We start from the raw sequence: 16,882 nt of genomic DNA, 5'->3' as shown, positions 1-16,882 counted from the left end.
GAGTAAATGATCCATCAATCATCACTGCTGCGTTAAGTCCATTCACACTTTCACAATAGCTTAGAGTGTGCTATTGCTTACTGCCCGTAGGATGTTATAGATACACTCCATAACTGCTGACTGAACTAAATGATTTCTTTATAGGCAGTCACCGGTCCCAGCAGTATGCTTATCCAACCATCTGTAACTAGGTACACACTGAATTTATGTGGCACATTGTGACCTTTTAAATCAATTACATTTGATGACTAGAACGGTAATAAACTAGAAGAGGAAAGGTCAAAATGTCCACTTAGTGTGATTATAACCGTATTGTTCAGAGAATATTCTCATGATCCTATTCGATGTTCGAGTCAACTTCTCCTTTGTAATTTATGCACACAGTTTAGGCACAATCTGTGCCAAGCAGACTGGCTATGAAATGCTTGAAACATTTGGTATCAATCCACAGGCGTGTGGAGCGTATGCTCTGCTTGTAAATAGCCTTTTAAATGTTTCTGAATATAGAAAGATTATTTGTAATAATGTGTTTACCTTAAACCAGCAACTTTAGAAGAATATATTATTGGATATGACAGTATATTACTGCAAAGATGTGTCGTAATTATTTTACAGATGCAGGTTAAGTGGAGTGATTCTGAATTTGCAATCAGTGAGTGTCTGAGTGAAAAAAGTAAATGGGAGATTAGTCTGTTTGCCCAATGGGAAAAGAAGTTGAAAAAGGCTTTCTAAACCTCAAGGGGAAATGGTCATGTTTGGGTAAAGAGGAACTTTGTGGGTTGCCAGTGGGAATATATGGGTAGAATTCTCTATTAGATTCTTTCCCTATAAATAAACAAACCAAAGGCTACATTGGCATGAATTTTGCACTGTATTCAGTTGTGTAACTCCAATTATCCCAGCATGCACTGCCATTTGGCAAAGAGAGTGCCAAATTTTCAACTTCCCATCTGTGTGAGCCAGTGCTTCCTGATTTCATTTCCAAGTGGTCCAGCTCTAAGTTTACAATTAAGTTATTCATTCTGTTACCAAATGAAACAGCATTTTTTTTTTTAAATGGGATGTGGGTAGTGCCAATATTTATTGTCCATTCCTAATTGCCCTTAAGAAAGAGACAGTAAGCCACCGTAGTTCATATAGTGAAGATAATCTCATGGTGCTGTTTAGGAAGGGAGCCCCAGGATTTGGACTTAGTGGTGGTCATGGAAAATTTACATACTTCCATTCAGGCTGGTGTGTGTGCGTGTGTGTGTGTGTGTGTGTGTGTGACTTGGAAAGGTAGCAGTGGACTCATGCACGTTCATCAATCTCAACCATCTTTCCTTGTACCAGGTATGACTCTAGTCAGCGGAGAGTTTTCCCCTAGGTTTCCAGTACCTTCAATTTTCCAGGGCTCTCTGATGACAAATTTGGTCAAATACTGTTTTGATGACTCTCGCCTCACCCTGGAATTCAGTTCTCTTTTCCAAGTTTTATTCTCAGTTGAATTGATGCCTGAATTTAGTGATCCTGGCAGAATCAAAATGGAGAGTCAATGAACAGCATATTGCCAAATAAGTGTTGCTCTTTAACACTGTTTCAATTCAGTGCTACAGAGGGAGGCCTAGTTGTATTATCGCTAGACTGTTAATCCAGAGACCCAGCTCATGTTCTGGTTTGAATTCGACTAATGACAGATTGAGTTCAATATAAATCTGAAATTAAGAATCTAATGATAACCATGAATCTATTGCTGATTGTCAGAAAAACCCATCTGGTTCACCATTGGCCTTTCGGGAAGGAAACTGTCGTTCTCGCATGGTCCAGACCCACAGCAATGTGCTTAACTTCTGATAGCCCCCTGGGCAATTAGGGATGAGCAATAAATGCTGGTCTAGCCAGCAATACCCAAATCCTGTGAATGAATTTTTAAAAATCACCTTCCATCACTTTTGCTGACAAGAGTCCCAAGGGCAACTAGGGATTGTCAATAAATAGTGGTCTTCCCAGAGACACACATGCCCCAATAATATATTTTATTTAAAAATAGGTTGTTGGGGCTATGTATGAGCTGCCTTGGGTTTGTCCTGCTTTTCATAGACAAGACATAAAGTAATTGGGCAACTTTTCCACTTTATTGGATAGATGCTAGTATAGCAGCTGCACTGGAACAGCTCAGCTAGAGGCACGGCTAGTTCTGGAACATGATTTGTCACTGTTATTGCTGCGATGTCGTTGAGGCCTATTAGCCTTTGCTGCATCAAATGCACTATGCCACTACTTGATATCACTTGGCATGAACTGAATTGGTTAAACACTGGCATCTATGAGGGTGGTCACCTCAGGAGCAGGATGAGATGGAACATGAACTCAATAACTTCTGGCTGAAAATGGCCACAAATGCTTCATTCTTAATTCTGGGTGTAGAAGCTGAGTAGGTTCAGCTGGGTAGCTGACTACTACCATTCAAGATTAGACTGCAGAGTTATGATCTGAGCACAGGAATAAAAAATAAGAGCAGGAGTAGGCTATTCAGCCCCTCAAAGCTGCATTTCCATTCAATAAAATCATGGCTAATCCCCTATCTCAGCTACAGTGTCCCACCCTATTCCTGTCCCCATTGATTTCCTCAGTATTCAGAAATCTGGAAGTCTCTGACTGGAGAGCTGCGGATGCTCAGATGTTGAATATCTTCAAAGTGAAGAATTGCAAATGTCTACAACCCACTGCATGAAAAGAACTTCTCCCCATCCCATTCTCAATGTTCAATCCTATACTCGGAGATGGTAATATCTAATTTTAGACTCCTTGTTAACTTTGCCAAACCCATTAAGAATGTTTTATTTATTTCAATAAATTCACCTTTCATTCTTCTAAACTCTAGAGAATGTAAATCTACACCACATGGTATTGTGGCACAGTGGTAGTGTCCCAAACTCTGAACCAGAAGCTCCAGATTCAAGTTACACTGCAGAACTGATAGTCAAGGAAGATGCATTTGTTATGATCTAGTGGACCCCAGTTGTTACAGGGTGATGTGCAGTTGATATTAGTACTAGACAAATCAGGTACCCAATAGGAACCTATCTGGATGGATCATTTCTTTTACCAAAGTAATCTTTTACAAAAACATAAGCATGCAATATTTCAGTCTTTACTTCAACAATAAAGCCGAATAAAAATTCATTAAAAACTAAAATGAAGATAAACAAGAAAAACAAAACACCCTATTCCTTTATGGCACAGATTCAAAAATTTTAAAACACAAAGTAGAAATAACACAAGCATGTTGTATAGCTTGAACAGAAATAACAGCTCTGTATTGGAATTAATACACCCTGGAATGGTAAAAAATATTGTTGCAATTCTAAGAAAGTCTAGTTCTGTACTTCTAGCAAGACCCAGTCCACCTTATTTCCAAGCATGAGAGACTTTTTAAAATATTTTGATGGCTTGAAATAATTAAATTTCAATTTATCTTCTGGAACTATAGATGACTATTTCTTAATTATTGTTGTGCTTCTGACTTAGCTTCCTTCCAATACCAACAAACCCTGGCACTTCAATTCCTTTTCTTCTTTTCCATTTAAAAAAAAACTTCAAAAACTTCGCTCATTTTCCAATAATTGTATCCCAACACTCCAGTCTGGAAATAATAATAATTTCTTGTTCTAAGATAATTTCATTGCGTTAAACTCCTTAAGATCATTGCTTATCATGTATTATTCCATTGAAAAACTTCTTGGCTTCTCTTTGAAGGATCTCTCTTGAACAATTTTGAGTCATAGAGCTGTACAACACAGAAACGGACCCTTTGGTGCAACTCATCCATGCTGACCAGATATCCTAAATAAATCTAGCCCAAATTGCCAGAATTTAGCCCATATCCCTATTCATGTACCCATCTATGTGCCTTTTAAATGTTGCAATTATACCAGTCTCCTCCACTTCCTCTGGCAGCTCATTCCATACACTCACCACCCTCTGTGTGAAAAAATTGCCCCTTAGGCCCCTCTTAAATCTTTCCCCTCTCACCTTAAACCTATCCCTCTAGTTTGGACTCCCCTATCCTGAGAAAAGGACCTTGGTTATTCACCTTATCCATGCCCCTCATGATTTATAAACCCTCACCACTCAGCCTCCTATGCTCCAGGGAAAATAACCCTCGCCTATTCAGCCTCTCCCTATAGCTCAAACCCTCCAACACCAGCAACATCCTTGTAAATCTTTTCTGAACGCTTTCAAGTTTAGTAACGTCTTTCCTATAACTTCCTAGCATGAACTAAAAAAAAAAGCCTGAGTCTGTAAAGTTCTCCCCTAAGCCCTCTGTTTAGTTCTCTAGGAACTCTGGGTAACTTCACCTCGCTTGGAATAATGGGTAACTTCTTAAAAGCTAATTGTTAACTCCAAACACATAGACAAAACCATATGTTCAACTTGGAACTTCAAGAACCTAAACTTGCAATAAATCATATTAAAATATATATGCATAAATCTTACAGTTCACTCATCACATTTCACTGCAAAGAAGAATACCTGAAAGAGGGATTTGTATTACACATCAAAGTTATCTTACCACTAATATTAATTTCATACTGACACTAATAATATATTAATTTTAATTATACAATAGGAGGTACAGCAATCATTTTTATACTTTGCACAGTCTCTGCTTTATCCACTCTTGGCAAAGTATCTATAATGATATTCTATTTTCAAGGCATATGAAAAATGTTCAAGATATAGGGTTGGAATATTAAACTCCATTGGAATAATCCTATGCTTTTGTCCTGAAATCTTACTGACAAATTCAAAGGATTGTGTCCTATATAAGTAACAGTTTCTTCTATCTTGTTATTAAGGGAAACTTCAAAATGACGAATAGCCAACACAAGACCCAACATCTGTTTTTCCATATGTTCAGTTTCTTTGAAAATTATCTGATAGGACATTCAATTCCCATCTTGCCATCTTACAGTAAAACAGCTCCCAACTGAAATTGCTGGCATCAACAGCCAGTTGTAATGATTTTGCATAATTCAGCGCAGTTAACACTAATGCTGTGGTCAGTGTAGCTTTCAAATTCTCAAAGGCAACTTGACACTTTTGTGTCCATTCAAGTCTATTACTTTGTTTCAACAAGTTTGTTAAAAGTGCAACAACTGAACTGTACTTACAGTACTAAAGTTCAGAACTTGCAATAGAATCCATTCATGACAACATAATGTAAAATTTCATGTTTGATCTTAAGCATGAGAAAATAACCCGCACTTTTCTTCTCTCGGTACCACTTCGTCTTGTCCCGTGATATGGCCCAACTAAGTTAGCTTGGCCTTGGTGAATTCACTCTTTTCCAATTTGATATTGAAATTGGGTTTTTGTAGTTGATCAAACAGTTGAGTCACATGAGGTAGATGCTCTTCCAACATTTGGCTAAAAACAGCCAAGTCATTGATGTAAGCAGTAAAATAATCAAATCCTTCCATTATAACATTGGTCAACGATTGAAATGTTGCTAGTACATTTTTTCATTTCATTTCACCTGACTTTGTACTGATTCGATTCATCTGGTGTCACAGAAGTAAATATTTCTTTTGACTCAGTCTGTTAAAGGAACATGGCAAAACAGCTTAGCAAGTCAAATTTTGTGACCAACCATGCATGCTCAATTTATTCTTTACAATCCTCAAGTCTTGATATAGGACATAAGTCCACTTGTACTCTAATCAATACAAAATCCCAGTGCCCCATTTGGTTTTGGCACCATCATGATAGGCGAGATCCCGCTATTTTGACTTGGCTCAATAATGTAATTGGCTATCATGAACTTAAACTCTTCCAACACCAGAGCTAATCCCTCTGAATTGAGTCCATACAAGTATTTCTTTACAGGTAATGTATTATCCACATTAGGATCATGAACAATTTTCCCCAGTCTCATCCCAAAATTTGATTTACAGCTCTGTAAAAGCCTTTGTAAATCACTTCAATAATTTTCTGGAAAATAAGAAATGATACAATCCAACCTTTTAACATCCCTGTGTTTTCCAAGCCAATTATTGGAGGTTTAACTTTTGAAATTTCCATTTCAGATTCAATCTCTAATTGTAGGACCAAATTACTGCAGATCCTGTACTGAAAACCAAAAATGCTGGAAATTACAGCGGGTCAGGCAGCATCCGTGGAGAGAGAGCAAGCTAACGTTTCGAGTCAAGATGTAGAGTCATCTCCATTCTCCATTCAAGTCACTCTTTAGTCCCACTCTGTATATTGAGACCGGTTTGTAACCTCCCTGTATACCTCCAATTAATGTGTTCTCCTTCATTCACCACTCTGCAAGACAAACAGCATCCATCAGCCATCATCAGTGGCTGACTTGTTGCACAGTCTCTCAACGCCTTTGTTGAGTTACCTCCTTGATTTGAAGCATAAAGAAATAAGATAAAATACTCGGAATCTCCGGCAGTCTGCTTTTCCTTATCAGTCTCTGAAATGTAATTTTTGTAACTGTCCTGTGCCATCCATTGCTTATAAGGGGGAGGCGATGGCCTAGTGGCATTATCGCTGGACTATTAATCCAGAGACCGATATAACGTTCCCAGAACCCGGGTTTGGATCCCACCATGGCAGATCATGGAATTGAATTCAATAAAATATCTAGCATTAAGAATCTAATGATGACCGTGAATGCATTGCCAATTGCCAATTGCCGATTGTCAAGGAAAACCCATCTGGTTCATTAATGTGCTTTAGGGAAGGAAACTGCCATCCTTACCTGGTCTGGCCTACATGTGACTCCAGACCCACAGCAATGTGGTTGACTCTGAACTGGCTTCTGGGCAATTAGGGATGGGCAACAAATGCCGTCTAGTCAGCAATGCCCTCATCCCATGAATGAACATAAAAAAGATTAAACAGTCATAGGGTTATACAGCATAGAAACAGACCCTTCAGCCCAACTCATCCACGCCAACCAGACATACCAATCTAATCTAGTCCTGTTTGCCAGCATTTGGCCCATGCACCTCTAAGCCTTTCCTATTCATATACCCATCCAGATGCCTTTTAAATGTTGTAACCATACCAGCCTCCACCACTTCCTCTGGCAGCTCATTCCATACATGCACTCTCTGGGAGAAAAAGTTGCCCCTCAGGCCCTTTTTAAATCTTTCCCTTCTCACTTTAAACCTAAGCCCGATAGTTTTGGACTCCCCTACCCTGGGAAAAAGACCTTAGCTATTCACCCTATCCATGTCCCTGAAGATTTTATAAACCTCCATAAGGTCACCACTCAGGCAAAAAAAAATCCCAGTTTATTCAGCCATTCCCGATAGCTCAAACCCTCCAATCCCAGCAAAATCCAAATTAATCTTTTCTGCACCCTCTCAAGTTTAACAACATTCTTCCTATAGAAAGGTGACCAGAATTGTACGTGGCTTCACTCTTAGTACATTCTAAGGAAATGTTCCCACAAATGTTTCTAATTCAGTTTCTCAATGAATTAAAAAATATTTATTTTGGAATTAAAACATTTCTATTAATCTATCTGTTGCATTTCTACTGAAAAAAGATGAGCTAAACATTTCAGCTTCACTCTCTTTGCCTTTTAGCACCTACTTTCTTAGACTTCCCTCTTACTGCAATTGGTTTCCCATTTAATTTCTAGTAATCTTCAGTCAGAAGTGCTGATTGGATACATTTCAATCTCCTCCAGAAGTCCACAGCATCACAGAGGCCCATGCTTCAGCTGATTTGATTCACACCACATGATGTCAAAAACAGCTGAAGTAGCAGATACTGCAAAGGCTGTGGAGCGCGATTACGACCAGCCTCCAAGCGAGGTCCACGAGTTAGCTCCCTTCCAGGCCAGATACCCCAAATGGTGAAGATCCTGGCTGAGGATGGATAAACCAACTCCCCTTCTTTATTCACCTGGCCCTTCAGTTGGTCGCACCAAGGTTAATTTTCAATAGCTCCCCTCCCTTTCTCCCAGACCAAGTTAATTTACGCTTTAAAGGAGCTAATTAATTTGGTTTTCTTCCGTTAACAAATGAGTGGATTTACTAGTTGCAAAACGTGAGAAGAAATAAAAATGCAACGCATATAGACACGCATTAGAAAACAGAAGTGAGTCCAAAGTAATATAAAAATTTTTTTAAAATATATGTGTTTGAGTATTGGTTGTTTGTGAAGAGTAGATCGTAGCATATTCATAATTGAACAGGGTATTTTGTGACTTTGCAGGCTGGCTTTGAAGGTGGTTGAAATCCTTTTGTCCTATTTCCATATATGGTGACTTCTAGCTAGCTGGCTTCTAGCATTCAGAGCAAGAGAGAAATTTACCTGCAATACAGAGGCAACTAGTAAATAGTTCTTTGACTGTGACCTTCACAGCTTACTTGTGCTCGAATCCAAACGAATACACAAGCATACATGAGTCTACTGGCACACAGGAGTACCTCAACTCACTAGTATACCACAAGCACACACAGACCAGCATTGAAATAGCTTGTTCAGCCTTGTTAAGTCTCCTCACTCTTCTGCACCTAGGTAGGCAAAATAACAAGTCTAGGTTTGCTAGTATTTCTATATCATGTAGCTGGTTAATGGAAAGTTCATTGTATGTCTTGCTCACTTCTCCTTCTATTTCATCCCCGCTGCTGTCCTCATCCTCTAGAATCCCTACAGTGTAGAAGCAGGACATTTGGCCCAACAAGTCCACACTCACCTTCCAAAGAGCATCCCACCCAGACTGAGCCCTTCACCCTATCCCTATAACCCCATATTAACCATAGCTAATCCAGCTAGCCTGCACACTACAGGTAATTTAGCACAGCCAATCCACCTAATCTTAACATCTTTGGACTGTGGGAGGAAGCTGGAGCACCTGGAGGAAACCTACACTGACACAGGGAGAACATGCAAACTCCACATAGAGAGTTGCCCAAAGCTGGAATCAAACCTGGGTCCCTGGTGCTGTGAGGCAGCAGTGCTAACCACTGAGTCGTCATGTCACCCAAGGCCAGTAGCAATGGGGCAGACTGTTACCCGTTTGTCCCCTTCTCGATGTGGGATTTTCTCGTTGTGCTGAACTGATGCAAGCCGTTTAATGACATTGTGGAATTTTTGACTATGCGCCTCTAGGACTAATTGGTACACACTTAAACCAACATTTTTAATGCCTTGAATCAGTGACAATCCCTCAGGTGAGAGGGTGTCAACCCCATGTGCATTGCCTGAAAGCATGCCCTGCTGTAATAAGGATCAATTTAGATTAAAAAGAACAAAGAACTGCTGTTGCTGGAAATCTGAAACTAAAACAGAAAGTTCTAGAGGAATTCAACACGTCTGGCAGCATTTGTGGAGAGAAAAGCAGAGGTAATGTTTCAAGTCAAAAGGGTCACTGGATCCTGACAGCATTCCAGCAACAATACTAAAGACATGTGCACTAGAACTGCCACATGGCAAGTTGGCTCCAAAATTGGCTTAGTGACAGGAGACAGAGGGTGATGGTAAAGGCTATTTGTGTGACTGGAGCCCAGTCTGTACATGTGTACCGCAGGGATCAGTGCTGGACCCGTTATTGCTCGTGATATTCATAAATGATGTGGATGAGAATGTGAAGAGGATGATAAGTAAGCTTGCAGGTGATGCAAAGATTGGCCAGGTGGTTGACAGTGAGGAGGAAGATATTAGATTACAGAAGGATATAAACAGATTGGTCAGATGGACAGATCAGTGGCAGATGGAATTTAACCCTAATAAATGTGATGCATATTGGAAGAAGGAACAAAACAAAGGAGTACTCAATGAATGGCAGGAATCTAAGAAGCTCAGAGGAACAGAGGAATCGGGGGGGTGCTCTGAAGGTGGCAGGACAGGTTAATAGGGTAGTTAAGAAGGCATACAGGATGCTTGCCTTTATCAGAGTTGAGATTATAAGAGCAGAAAAGGGCTGCAGTACTGTGTGCAGTTGTAGTCACCACACTATAGGAAGAATGTGATTGTACTGGAGAAGGTGCAAAGGAGATTTATCAGGATGATGCCTGGGATGGAGCAACTTAGCTACGAAGAGAGGCTGGATAAGCTCATGTTATTTTCTTTGGAGCAGAGGAGCTTGAGGAGGGAACCTGATAGAGGTGTATAAGATTATGAGAGCCTTGGACAGGGTGAATAGAAAGCAGCTGTTCCCTTTTACTTGAAGGGTCAATAGTGAGGGGGCGTAATTTTAAAGCAAAAGGCAAGAGGTTAAGAGGGTATTTGAAGAAAAACCTTTTCACCCACAGGGTAGTGGGGTTCTGAAACACACTGCCTGGGAGGGTAGTTGAGGTGGAAACCCTCATAACCTTTAAAAAGTATTTGGATGAGCATTTGAAGTATCACAACTTTCAAGGCAGTGGGACTAGTGTAAATAGTTGTATATTTTTGCTGGTATAAACTCATTGGGCCAAAGGGCCTCTTCTGTACTGTCTGTTTCTATGATTCCACCCCTATCCAAGTTGTTCCAGTTTTAGCTAAAGCACAGGCATCTACCCTGCAATATGGAAAATTGTCCTGTACACAAAAAGCAGGATAAATCCAACCTGCCAATTACCATCCTTTAGTCTATTCTCCATCATCAGCAAAAGAGTAGAGGGAATCATTAACAGTACTATCAACCAGCACTAACTTAGCAATAACCTGCTGACCAATGCTCTGTTTGGGTTCTGTCAGGGTCATTCAACTCCAGGCCTCACTACAGCCTTGGTTGAAACATAAAACAGCTGAACTCCAGAAATGAAGTGTAAGTGTCTGCCCTTGACAACAAAGCAGCATTTGAATATGTTTGGCACCAACGAGCTCTCGGAAAACTGAACCGAATGAGAATCGGGGAAAGGCTGTACGCTGGTTGAAGTCAGATGTAGCACAAAGAAAGGTGGTTGTGGTTTTTTTAGAGGTCAGTTATCTCAGCCTTTGGACACGACTGCAGGAGCTCCAAAGGTTATGTCCTCAACCCTAATATTTTCAGTTGCTTCGTCAGTTATCTTTCCTCTATCTCCAAGCCAGAAGGAAGGATGTTCGCTGATGATTGCACAATGGTTAGCAGCCCAGATACTGAAGCAGTCCATGTCCAAATACAGCCAAGACCTGGACAACATCCAGGCTTGAAGTGACAAGTGGCAAGTTGTGCCACACAAGTGGGGAGCAATGGCTAAATTCACAAAATTAACAAAGTTAATCTGACCGTTGCCCGTTGACATTAAATACATAACCATCACTGAATCCCCGACAATCAGCATCCTGAAGGTTATCGGAAACTGTACAGGAACACCCTTTTAAATATTGTGGCTACAAAAGCAGGTCAGTGGCCAAGAATCCTGCTGTGAGTAACATGTCTCCTGACTCCCCAAACCTTGCCCACATCCACAAGGGTCAAGTAAGGACTATGATGGAATACAACCTATTGTCTGGATGAGTGAGGCTCCTACAACAGTCAAGAAGCTTGACATCATCCATAGTAAAGTAAACGGTTTGACTGGCAGCACATCCACAAACATTCACTTCCTTCATCCCTGAAGCACAGTGGCAGCAGCGTGTACCATGTCCAAGATGCACTGGAGGAACTGACAAGGGCTCCTCCAAATGCATCCTCCAAACCTGCATCCCTATTACTTACAAGGCCTGGAACAACAAATGCATGGGAATGTCACCAACTACAAGGTCCCCTCCAAATTACACAGACCTGATTTGGAAAAGTGTCGCTTTTCCTTCACAAAAGCTAGGTCCAAATCCTGGAACTCTCTTTCTAACAGCACAGTGGTTAAGAACTGCAGAGATTAAAGAAAGCAGCTCACCACTATCTTCTCCAGGGCAATGAGGGATGGGCAATAAATGTTAGTCTAGCCAGTGACAGTTGCATTTCATGAACGATTACAAATAAAAGTCTGAATAAGGATGGCAGATTGCCTTCCCTGAAGGGCGTTAATGAACCAATTGGGTTTTTACTGTAGAACATTAGTTTCATGATCTTCATTGCTCATCTTTGCATTTTATTCCAAGTTTGTTTAAGGAATTAATTGAATTTAAATTCCCTAGCTGCTATGATGGGATTTAATTTCTCCACATCATTATTCCTTGCCTTTGCATTACTAGCCCAGTTACAAAACCACTATGTTATCTAAATTCTGCCCTCATCTTGACAGGTTGTCCTCATAATTTAACCCTCTAAACCTCAAAATCATTCTCATGGTCTGCACTGTATCCTGTATCATTGCTCAGACCTTTGAGTTTAAGAGTTAAGACATCACGTTGAGGTTGTACAGGATGTTGGTGAGGCCTCTTCTGGATGCTCTGTTATAGGAAGGATATTATTAACCTGGAGAGGGCTCAAAAAAGATTTATCAGGATGTTGCTGAGAATGGAAAGGCTGGGATGTTTTCCCTTGAAGCATAGGAGGTTGAGGGATGAACTTATTGAGGTTTATAAAATCAAGAGGTGTATAGACAAGGGTCTTCTCCCTAGGGTGGGGGAGTTCAAAACCAGGGGACATATTTTAAAGGTGAGAGGAGAAAAGTTTAAGAAGGACATGAGAGGCAACTATTTTACACAGAGAAAGTGGTAGATGCAGGTACAGTTATAACAATTAAAAGACATTTGGATACGTTCCTGAATAGGAAAGGTTTGGAGGGATATGGGACAAGCGCACGCTGGTGGGACTAGTTTAGTTTGGGAATATGGTCATCATGGACTGGTTGGACTGAAGAATCTGTTTGCATGCTGTATGACTCTATGACTCTACAAAGTCAACATATTCTTCTCAAGCTGTGATGTCCAAAACAGATTACAATACTCCAGATGGGGTCTCAGTGAGAGTCTGCACAATTCCAAAGAGTGACAAGTACTGGAAGAAATTGGCAGACCAAAAATATGACCCAGTCTTGTAAAACAAATACTGCCATTTTCAAATTCCTGGTTATGTACTCATATGCCAATTAAAAACACGAGTAGGCCCTTCAGCCCCTCAAGCCTGCTCCACCATTCAATAAGATCGGGGCTGATCTGGTTATCCCATATTGCCACCTTCACCCCTTGTGGGGCAATCCAGAATGAGAGGTCATAGTTTGAGGCTAACGGGTGGCAGATTTAAAACAGGAATGAGGAGGAATTATTTCTCTCAAAGGGTCATGAATCTCTAGAAAACGCCATTCTAGAGTGCAGACACTGAATAAATTCAAGGAGATAGACAGAATTTTAATTAGTTATAGGTTAAAGGGTTATGGAGAGTGGGCAGGAAAGTGGGGTTGAGGCAACGATGAGATCAGCCATGATCTTATTGAATGGAAGAGGGACTGCATTGCCCACTCCTGCTCCCATTTCTTATGTTCTCTCCCCCCCCATAACCTTTTACTCCTTCGCTTGTTATAAATCTATCTACCTCAGCTTTTAAAATATTCAATGACTGCTTTCATTACATTTTGAGGGAGTGTGTTTCAAAGACTCACATCTGCCTGTGCCAAAAATCTCCATCTTAAATGGGCAGCTGCTTATTTTTAGACAGCAAGGACCCACTAGTAATGCTCTGGAATTATTCTAGTGCCACAGGTCGAGAGGTGTTCGATTGGATCCTGGACCAAGGTTACTATTCTGAGAGAGATACCAGCAATGTGATCAGACAAGTATTGGAGGCTGTGGCGTACCTGCATTCCCTCAAAATTGTGCACAGAAATCTTAAGGTAAAAGATGTTTAAACTGACAGTTGCCTCACACAATACAAAATTGCTTTCAAGAAAAATTTAGCTGTGTTCACCAGACACAGGGAAATATTAGCCAAAAGAGAACGCTCTGTTCTGTTACTCTAATGCACTTTAGAATCATAGAATTCCCTAGAGTATGGAAGCAGGCCATTCAGCCCACTGAACCCACACTGACCCTATCCCCGCAACCCTGCATTTCCTGTGGCTAACCCACCTAGCCTGCATGTCCCTGGACGCAATGGGCAATTTAGCATGACCAATCCACCTAACCTAACATCTTTGGACTGTGAGAGGAAACTGCAGCACCTGGGGGAAACCCATGCAGACATGGGGAGAATGTGCAAACTCCGCACAGACAGTCAACCGAGGGGGGAGTCAAACCTGGGCCCTTGTTATGTGAGACAGCAGTGCTTACCACTGAGCCACCATGCCACCCTACTTTGTATGGTATGATCTGCCATTACTGCATGCAGAACAAAACTTTTCACTGTAACTTGGTACATAAGATAATAATAAATCAATAAAATAATTTGTACCTTCAAAAGAAATGTCCACATGAGCATCTCTTTAAGGAGGGAGTCAACACCAGTATATCCCTTTAAGTCCACTGTTACCATCAATTCTATTTGTAGATTTTATTTAAAATGTTTTTATTTTAATAATAGGTGACGATGGAACAGTTATCAATCCTGCAGTTACTTGGAGGTTTGATGCCATCGGCGACAATGTTCAAACACAAAATACTAGCAAAATGTAGATTTTTCAGCCATTTTCTCCTTTGTTTCTTTTTTAACCATCAGCTGCTTAGATCTCTTCCCAGCCAATCTGCCAATGACGTCACCAGCACTCATGATTTAAACAAAAGCGTTCAAAATACACCCCTGTTCAACAAACAGGCGCTCCATATGGCTGCACAACAAGCTCTGTGACTAGCTCTTTAATTCTCTTTCTGATGCATAAACAGGAGCTCCATATGTTTCACACAGAGATAGTCACTGGTGCCTTAACCTTTGCCTTGCTGCACAAGAAGCATTGTGGAGATCCAGACGTTGGAGCAGGGAATTGCACAGCATGTCCCATTTGTTAGATCTCTGAACTTGCAACATATTTGCTGCAGTCTATCAATGAGATTTAATAATAGAGAAATCATCAGAGGAATGATGGAGAGGGAAATACGAGGATTTAGAGTCAAATTAGGTATAAACAGAAATAAATAGAGGATAAATGATTTGGTAAAAACAGAGAGGGACAAAAAAGACAAAGGATTATTTTTTGAAAGACTTTGCTCTACAACATTAAAAGAAAAATGTTCTATCTGCAGGAGTGTGATACCATGGTTTCAGTTGATGCTTTTCTGAGCTGAAGAGTTTTTGAATGTTATTTTAAGAAACTTGTCCCTAAAAGAGTCCTTCCCACATTAAGTACCAACCCTAATTTTCTGCAGTGAGCTTGATTTCTTTTAGAATTTCTACAGTGCGGAAGCAGGCCATTCAGCCCATTGAGTCCACACTGACCCTCTGAAAAGCATCCAACCCAGACTCTATACCTGTAACCCTACATTTCCCATGGCTAGTCCACCTAACCTGCACATCCCTGGACACCGTGGGCAATTTAGCATGGCCAGTCCAAAGCGCGAATGCAACAAAGTAATGATACTCAAATTAAAAGCAGATGCGGGTTGCTTTGGGCTCAGGGAATGCCAGGAGCTTGTTTCTGTCCAGGATATTCATGGGATGGAGTACAGCAAGTAGTGAGGTGAGTGGCATGGATCATCCAGCAGTTTCTGGCAATTCACAACTCCCACTCTATCATTTTTTCACCTCACTTTGCCAGTTAGTTAATGCATTAGTAATGAGCCTTTAGCTCAGTGTCATTTTCCCAGCAAGTTCAGGGCCATCGTAATTGCTACCTCTAGGGTTTGGACTCAAATCGATTTCTTGTATTTCTGTGCTTCTGACTTTAACTTGGCAATCCGGCATTTTGCCATGGGCTGTCAGCTCTTGCTGAAGGGAAGCTGCTAATATGTGTGACAATCTGCAAATGCTAATAATAACTGTGTTCTTTCTCTCTGTCAATTCTTAATCTGTGTTTCTCTTTTGACTGTTTCACTGTCAGCTGGAAAACTTAGTTTACTTCAATCGTCTAAAAAACTCCAAGATTGTCATAAGCGATTTTCATCTGGCTAAATTGGAGAATGGACTGATTAAAGAGCCTTGTGGAACACCAGAGTATCTTGGTAAGACCACATGGATGCAAGCATGAAAAATCTCCAATGACATTTTGCATAAAACACCCAATAATTTCATAATGCATTTTCTAAAACGGAAGCATAGATTCATTTTCGAAAGCGATCACTGTCCAAATTGGCCAACCTAGATTTACAGAGACCAACACAAACTGAGCCATGTATTGACAAAAGAAAACATGGATTACATTTGTCTCTGATACTCACAGAAAATAGACAAAAATAAATTGTTTTACACCCAGCACAATATATTTTTCCACCGACCTTAGATGCATGTGTAAGAGGCTGCAAATCCCCTACAGATCACCCACATGGAGGTGCATTCTGACTCTGTGGATTTTGTGTATTTTTTTAAATGAATATATTGAGAGTTTATTGCTGGATTAGAGAGAGATGGGATTGTAATGGTAATGTCAGTGAACAAGTAATCAAGAATTTCAAGCTAATGTTCTGGGAATATGAGTTCAAATCCGACCATAGCTGATAGTGAAATTTGAATTCAGTAAAAATCTGGGATTAAAATATTAGTCCAGTGGTGAACACGTCACCGTTGTCATTAAAATAAAACATCTTTAGGGAAAGAACTCTGCCATCCTTACACAGTCTGGGTGACATGTGACTCCAGACCAACTAAAAGGTAGTTGCTTCTTAAGTACTGTGTGGACAATTTATACTGGTCTAGCCAATTATGCCTACAAATCATAAATGACTCAAAAAGAAGTAAATCCGAGTCTTTATGTTATTACCTTAAAATCTTTTCTTCATGACTTGGATCAAAATGCTACAGCAGGTTATACAAATTCACATCCTTAGCAAAGGGCTTCATGTATTGAAGGTTTATATCTGGAATTCACTTCTTGTGGCTAACAGGCTCCATCTGGTTTTCCCATCAACTTAAGTTACTCTTTGACTCATAGAATTGTAC

At 40.4% G+C, this 16,882-nt stretch overlaps 1 protein-coding gene across 1 annotated transcript in view; it reads left to right on the top strand.

The window, feature by feature from the left end:
- The window catches only part of camkva (CaM kinase-like vesicle-associated a), a 124,242-nt gene that overhangs the window by 80,454 nt on the left and 26,906 nt on the right, over positions 1 to 16,882 (top strand). The window contains exons 4-5 of the mRNA XM_048606688.1: positions 13,553 to 13,691; positions 15,828 to 15,948. Of these exons, the coding sequence (XP_048462645.1) occupies positions 13,553 to 13,691; positions 15,828 to 15,948 (260 nt within the window). The remainder of the gene's footprint in view (positions 1 to 13,552; positions 13,692 to 15,827; positions 15,949 to 16,882) is intronic.

The sequence above is a fragment of the Rhincodon typus genome, chromosome 16 (genome assembly GCF_021869965.1).
Source record: "Rhincodon typus isolate 14 chromosome 16, sRhiTyp1.1, whole genome shotgun sequence".
Taxonomy (NCBI): domain Eukaryota; kingdom Metazoa; phylum Chordata; class Chondrichthyes; order Orectolobiformes; family Rhincodontidae; genus Rhincodon; species Rhincodon typus.
This window is presented reverse-complemented; position numbering and strand designations above follow the sequence as displayed.